The sequence below is a fragment of the Crocodylus porosus genome, unplaced genomic scaffold, assembly GCF_001723895.1.
Source record: "Crocodylus porosus isolate Cpor-Errol unplaced genomic scaffold, CroPor_comp1, whole genome shotgun sequence".
NCBI lineage: Eukaryota > Metazoa > Chordata > Crocodylia > Crocodylidae > Crocodylus > Crocodylus porosus.
In genome coordinates, this window is record NW_017728947.1 from 2,043,518 (window position 1) to 2,050,825 (window position 7,308).

At 46.2% G+C, this 7,308-nt stretch overlaps 3 protein-coding genes across 7 annotated transcripts in view; all 3 read left to right on the forward strand.

Annotated features, from left to right (window-relative positions):
* The window catches only part of DKKL1 (dickkopf like acrosomal protein 1), a 9,601-nt gene extending 8,574 nt beyond the window's left edge, over positions 1-1,027 (forward strand). Inside the window, exon 7 of the mRNA XM_019551088.1 lies at positions 466-1,027. Within this exon, the coding sequence (XP_019406633.1) occupies positions 466-799 (334 nt within the window). The 3' untranslated portion in view covers positions 800-1,027. The remainder of the gene's footprint in view (positions 1-465) is intronic.
* LOC109320799 (AP-2 complex subunit alpha-2) overlaps positions 1-7,308 on the forward strand; it is a 621,923-nt gene that overhangs the window by 341,973 nt on the left and 272,642 nt on the right. The gene's annotated exons all lie outside the window — the stretch shown is intronic.
* Positions 6,376-7,308, forward strand: part of CCDC155 (coiled-coil domain containing 155) — a 25,906-nt gene continuing 24,973 nt past the window's right edge. Inside the window, exon 1 of the mRNA XM_019551119.1 lies at positions 6,376-6,594. Within this exon, the coding sequence (XP_019406664.1) occupies positions 6,423-6,594 (172 nt within the window). The 5' untranslated portion in view covers positions 6,376-6,422. The remainder of the gene's footprint in view (positions 6,595-7,308) is intronic.

The following is a 7,308-nucleotide window of genomic DNA, read 5'->3' on the forward strand; positions in this document are numbered from 1 at the left end:
TTGTCTGTGTTGAATCCCATCCTATTCACATCTGCCCAGCCTTGTAGCCTGTCTAGGTCTGATTGAAGCCTGATGTTACCTTATAGTGTGGCCACATCCCCCCACATCTTAGTGTCATCAAGAAATTTGAACAGGGTGCCTTTTACCCCCTCATCCAAATCGCTGATGAAGATGTTGAACAGTGCGGGCCCGAGGACCAAGCCCTGTGGAACCCCACTGGCCTCATCCTTCCAGGTTGAGAAGAAGCAATCTATATCTGTGCTGGGTTCAGATCGCTACCCCACTATCTCCCATCCCAATTATCTGACTGACCTTCCATTAATCATTGCTCAGGAGTCCCCAGTGAGTGGCTGGAGCCTGCTGGGAGCTGGGAGGCACTCCTGCCAAGTAGGGGAGGAGGGAACATTCTAAGTGATCTGGGAACTAGTAGCTAGTCACTCTTGCAACCATATTTTTTCCTCCTAGATTTGGGATGACCTCTACATGCCAGAGGGCAGAAGGCAATGAGAATTTTGGCCGCCTGAGCCAGCAGCTGTCTTTCTTCCAGCCGAGTGTGGTACGCAGGGATGAGGAGGTTGCCTACTATGATACAAATGCTTTGCCATGGCAGCTGCAAGATGGCCAAATGGTGGTGGATACTGGCCATATAAAAAAGCCAAGAGAAGAACTGACAGATGACTATGAAGGAGAGAACCTACTATTAGACAAAGACACAAACAATCCTGACCAGTTGAATTTCCAGGAGCTCAAGCAACTGGCCAACCAAATGGGGCAGTATTTTGGGCCTGGATTTTACTGAGAACTCATGCTAACTGAGTTGCTTGACAGTCACACCCTTTAATTATTTGTGTGTCTCACCCTTCCCTTCCTCTCTTTTCCTCTGACCCTTCCCCCTTCACAATTTTCCACCCAGAACCATAGCTTTTCAAGCTGATTACCTCAACAATGACAGATTTCACAGCAAACTAACTTTGTCTCTTTGATTGAGGTGTTTTATAGAAATTAAATATACAGCATATTCATGTTATTCCCTCAGTGGTTGCTTTTCAGTTCACACAGTGCCTGTGGCTTTATTCCTTTGGGGGTGGAGAAGGGCCAAATTCTCTTCAACACAACAATCCCGATAACATCCAGGAGTTTTATAAGGAATCTATAGGCCACTCTAGTAGACCTAATTCTTTCCAGGACTTACAGTAATATTGTTTATATTAGTAGCCAGCTGTGACACAGGGGTGACAGGGTTTGGGAGTGTATAGGAGAGAAAATCGTGCATTTATCAGAAACAAATAACGGCATATGCCTTGCAAAAGAGATACCAGGGGATCTGCTAGTCCTGCTACCTTGTAGAAGATCTGTGGGCAACGCCTTCTTTCAGGAATACTAGTTCTGTCACATGTGAAATTGTAGTTGAATTCATTATGCTACCATCACCTGTTCATATCTATGAGCTATACAGGGTTGTACTCATTTAAGTGATGAAATGAGCATTCTCCTAAAAAATGCTAAGTCACTGCAGAAAGGGTGTAGGTGGTGCCTTTTCTTCTTAGTCATGACAAATCCAGTGCTCCAGAGAGGCACTAAATCAGTGGTGCTCAACCTCTGGTCTGCTAGTCAAATGTAGCCTGCAGAGCTGGCATTTGGCCCTGGGGTCTCCCATGGGTCCAGAAATTTGGCAGCAGGGGTGTGGTGCCAGCTTTAATTGTCATGGCTCAGGAAGCCAGCAGGAGGGGCCAGGCCCTGGCCAGATCTGATGCTGAATCACACCTGTACACTGATCCTTTGCTGGATCTGGTCCACGGACGGACCCAGATGGTGAGATCTGACCCACAGAGCCTATGCCACTCATCCAGACCACAAGGTTGAAAGGTTGAGGACTAGGGCTGTGCGAGGCTTCAGACCGTGCTTCGGATCCGGAGAAGCTTTGGACACTTCAGTGTCTGAAGCAGCATGTCTAGATCGAAGTGCTGGCTTTGTTAGGCTTTCTGAAGTGGTTTGGAGCTTCTGAAGCATTTTGGAAAAGCTTCAGAGCCGCTTCGGAGATCCGGCTATAGCATATAATGGGGAATCAATTAAACAGCTATAACGTTGTTGTTTTTTTGTCTGATTTGGATGAAATGTGCAGGGGTGGTAGTCTCTGCTGAGAGCACAAAACCTGCCAAGTTTCAAGATTGGTCCAGGGGTTTGGAGGGAACTGCACCTCAAGCTGTTGACAGGCAAAACTAGTGACATGGGTGCGTGTGCAACAGTCTGTCTAGGGGCAGGTTGGGGGGAACTAATGTAGGCCTAGCTGCTAAGCTGCTGTATTACCAGTTACCAATTAATCATGATTTATTCAGTGGCCAGCTCAATACACAGTTGCTAGCTAATACAACCAATTAATTAGCAACAATTAACACCTACAAAACCACAGGCTAAGGAGAGGAAATAATACTGACAATCAGCTGCCCCAAGACAGAGGCAGTCAGTTGCACAAGCACCCTTGTCACAAGTTTTGCCTGTCAGCAGCTAGGGGTGCAGGGCTCCAGAACCCCCCTGCACTGATCTTGACAGCTGCCAGGCTTCATGGCCGCAGCAGGGGCTACCATCCCTGCAGCTTTCACTCTGCTGTACCTTAATGCACAGTGTCACCCATGTCACAAGTTTTGCTTGTCTGCAGCTTGAGGTATAGTTTCCCCCAAGCCCTGCACTTATCTCCTTTAAACTTGGCAGTCTTTGTGGCCTGAGCAGGGGCCACCACCCCTGCAGTTTTCAGCCTGCTGCACCTTAACACACACGGGGGCATCTGTGTCATGAGTTTTGCCTGTCTGCAGCTTGAGGTGCAGTTCCCCCCAAACCCCTCTTGACTTGGCAGGCTGTGGCCTCACCAGGGGCTACTACTCCTGCAGTTTCCACCCCATTGTGGTGTAACACATACACGTGACACAAGTTTTCTTTCAAGAATTTGGGGTGCAGTTCCCCTTGAACCCATCTTCTTGAAGCTTGGCAGGCTTCATGCTCTCAGCAGAGGCTACCACCCCTGCAAATATCCAAATCCGACAAAAAACAACGAAGTTATAGCTATTCCGTTGATTCCCCATTATACCCTATGGCCAGATCTCCGAGGCAGCTCCAAAGCTTCAAGGCCGCTTCAGCTGGATCAAAGCGGGAACCCAGTCTGGCACTCCGAATTGGATCCCTGGGATCCAAAGAGGCCAGATCCGAAGCTGGATCGAATAACTGCTTACTTGCACAGGCCTATTGAGCACGGCTACACTAGATCAAATGCACATCTTCCCTAAGAAACTCTGTTAGCCTGGTCCAATTTTAGCTCTGGCCAATTCCACTTAGCCTACTGCAACTCCTTTCATTTATACTGGACCCAACTGTGTGTGCTAATCTCCACTTCCTGTCCTAAAGTGCTGAATGCCATTATGTGTTGTTATTTTCATTATTAATTCTTTGGTCCAACTTGCATGGCCTTACTTTCAGCTTCATGGCATTTCTTGGTTTGGGTGTGATGCTATAATTTTTCAATGCCACATCCAGTCCCTTCCAGAATTTCAGGAAATGTTCTAGGCTGCAATGGATCGATTTAGGAGGAAACAAGAAGGGGGAAAAATGAAGGACAAACAGGACCCCAGCCTTCAGGCTAGTGCAGCTGCAGCGTCAAACATCCTGTCAACTGACTAGATGTCAAACAACTGGTCAATGTATGCATGAGTGCCTTCCCCACCTCATTTTAGTCAACACTTCAATATCATGTGGTCATGCTGAATAACTTCTCTCCCAGGTAAGTAGGAGATACATTAATAGTGGTGGGGAAACAAGGGATGGGGTGAACACAGAACCCATAGCATGAAGAGGTAAATGGAGTCCTGTGTCTCAAATGAAAAAGGGGCCCCTAAAATATGTTTGAAATAAGCATCTTTCAGAAGTACTGTGGCCTGTGAGTCATGCTCTATTCCCAGCTCTGCTACTAGCACCACTGCTCAATCTTCAACAAGTCACTTTGCTTTGTCGTGCTTTGGTTTCCCCTTATGTAAAATGGGGATGCAGCTACTGAGAAACCTAGGCATTGCAAGGTATTTCAGAAAGAAGCAAGGAGTTTTGTGGGTGATGTATTGGTTGAGATGGGCTCAACTTATCAAAAGTTTATCAGACCATGCAGCCGGGTCAATAAAAATATATCACCCTCAAAAATCCTTGCATCATACCTGGACCATTGTGCCTACAGTATCATTCCAAGCCTACCAAAGCCAATGAGAAGGAGCTGCCAAAATATGAGGGGAGCACCACGCATGGACGGGGGGAAGCACCTACTTTTTGTGCAGCTCCAGGCTTTAATCCACCGTGTTTGTCTGGTCTGTGAGGCAGGTGGAGGAAAACACTTGTGTTTGGGGGATTCCTGCAGGTTGGGATCATGCTCCCTCTGCAGAGGTGTTGTGGGGTCACAGTCCCACAGCGGGACTCTTATCTCTCCTTTATTTCATGTGTGTAGTCACTTCAGGGATCCCTCCCCCTATTTCTCTGCCCCCTTAAAATCATGGATGACATTGAGTTTGACCTGCCCCCTCCAGTGCCCAAGGCAGCAAGGGAGAGGGGGAGGGGCACGCTCCAACAACGACCGTTGCTCCGTTTGAATTTTCCCGCCCTTTTTTGAGCCTGGAAAGAGCGCGCGACTCCATGAAGAAAGCTGGTGTTTCCACCCCTCCCCCTCCTCTGAGGCAATAACTTTTGCTGCCCTCAGGGGAATGACTGCCCTGGTTTAAAGGGGTGGTCTGGGCAGGAGACCGGAAGAGGAAATCCAGAAGCAAATCAGTCTCTTCTATTATGTGGGAGGGGATTAAGTTTTGGGGTAACTTTAAATAACGCAGATAAAACTGCCGATCTCTTCGCACACGCCAGAGCGCCCTTTCATACTCCCCCGTAAATCACTAACAAAACAATATCCCTTCCTCAAAGAATCAGCTACCTATCCTTCCAGCGTGCCCTGCAACACGTTGGCTGCATGGTTCCCCCGCTTCATTTGTGGCAGGTTAGGGCGTTATGTCTTGTGTTGAGTCGGGGGTGAGAGCATTTTTACACAATTTAGAGTCTGGATTTATACAGGAGGGCTTGGACAGGGATGATCCTGCCTCAAGCAGAGAGGGTTGTACTAGGTGACCATTGGAGGTCCCTTCCGGGTTGACTTTCCTATGACTTCTGTGCTATACAGTAATTTAATTCCTGTCTCAGTCCAAATCCCACAGCAAATAAAACTCCAATTCCAGATAAGCAGATCTCAGTAACCATATATTTAAGTATCCATGCGCCATATATTTTCAACTGGGCCAGCATCCCATGTGGAGGCTCAAATACTCCCCATATCCAGGCTGGCATCTATGCACATGTCCCAGGCTCTCAGGCCTGGGGGTTCAGATGCTGACCTCACCCACCACGTGCTAAAGGCCAAAAAAGCAACATAACAGTAATGCCAGGAAAATGATCAGACCCAAATACCCCTCCCCTCTCAAATAAACCAGCAGGCTCCAAATAACCCCATTAATTAAATCAGGGCCCCCTCCATAACAGGTCTTCCCTGCTTTTGTATCCAAATAGGCCAGCACTCAACTAACTTTACAAACAAGCTAACCACTCCTAACACATCCCTTCTCCCAAATAAGCAGGTGGGTGGCAAATTATCATTTAAATTGTCCTGGTTTATTATAGCCCCATCTCAACTGGCTATGTAACTTACATATTGCACCCCCGGAATAAGTAAGTCAGCCCTTCATAGCACCCATAAAAAAAATTCCCTCATTTTGTTTGCTACTACTTGCTTTAACTACTGCTCCCAAATAATTCAGTAGACTAATAGTTCCCTCTTCAATAAGCATGATAACTTCCATTGATCTGGGGTGTTGTTTGTTCTCCACAAACAATTGCTCATCCTAAATAAATCCCTTCCAAATAATCTATATATTCTAAATACCCCTCCATCAGCCGTGTGTGTGTCCTTTTTGTTGTTTTCCTGACACCCCCATTCCCACATTGGCTAAAGGGTATTCATTTTGACCACATATGAGACCTTGGTTTAAATCAGGAGACATGCCATGAAAGTCAGTGAGAGCTAGAGTTAGGTGCAAGATCCTGGGAGAAATCCCAAGATAGGCCTGGTGGTAAACTATACGCCAGCTGTAGTTAATTATGTGGGAATCAGAGAAGCTAGCACCTCCCTGAATGTGAATGAGCAGCCACTACCTTAGGGTAGTGACTGTCCATTCATATGCAGAGTGGTGCTATCTTCTCTGATTCCCTCATTTAAGCCAGTTAGTCTACTGGAATGTAAATCAGAGACATTTCGATTACTATGTGTAAAGAGAGCTTGTCAATAAAACTATTTCCAAGAGATTTCTTAATTTGGTGCCTGTTTCTTTCAAGGCTAGGTCAGATGAGGTGGTGAAATGGCATCAGAAGACATGCTTTCCTTCCAAAAGGAGGCTTGTTTGTGGCTTTCAAATGAAGCCAGCTCCTGTGGAGAAACAGATCAGCTGGTGAGCCTAAGTGAGAGCCAGTCTTTCAAGCCGGAAGAGGATGGGATGTCCACAGAATTGTCCATGGTTGTATCATCAGGAAGTAAGTACAGTGCTGCTCTGGGCTCTATGATATCAGGCTCTATGATATCATTATTGCAGTATCTGAGTGCTTCACATTATTTGCTACTGGGGGTAAGAACTCTTTCCTACTTATTTTACAAGTAGGAAACTGGGGCATAGAAGAAAGGACTAGGGTCATCTGGGACAGCTATGTCAGAGCAGGGACTAGAATCTGAGTCTTTTACATTCCAGTCTTCTTCATATGAATGCTATACTTAAAATTCCAGTGGGTAATTAAATGCTTTGGTGAATCAAGGCTAATGTCATAATCCTGATGGCTGCAAACATAGCCCTGGGATCACATTTTCAAGGTTAATCAAAACAATGCTGTCTTGCCAGAATCTGTAGATAGCCTGAATCTGCCCTGCTGAGAGATGAGACCTGGACCATTCTTTTGACTCTGAAAGCGAAGCATGATTCTTTCACTGTCAACTTTTTGTAACTATATCCTTGCTGACAACATTAGCAGAAGCTTACAGCTGATTTACTTATTTCATAGTTCCTGCCCATCCCTTATCACATGAGCTAAATGCCCCCAACTTTTGCTACCAAAACCAACTTCTTTCTTTTCTGGAACTATTAGGAGGCTGTGTTAGTGATACAAAAAGAGTGGCATTCAAACCCTGAAAAAAAGCAGGGGTGGGGGGGAGTGATGTTACCATCAAATTAAATAACTCTGAAACTGCAATATGAG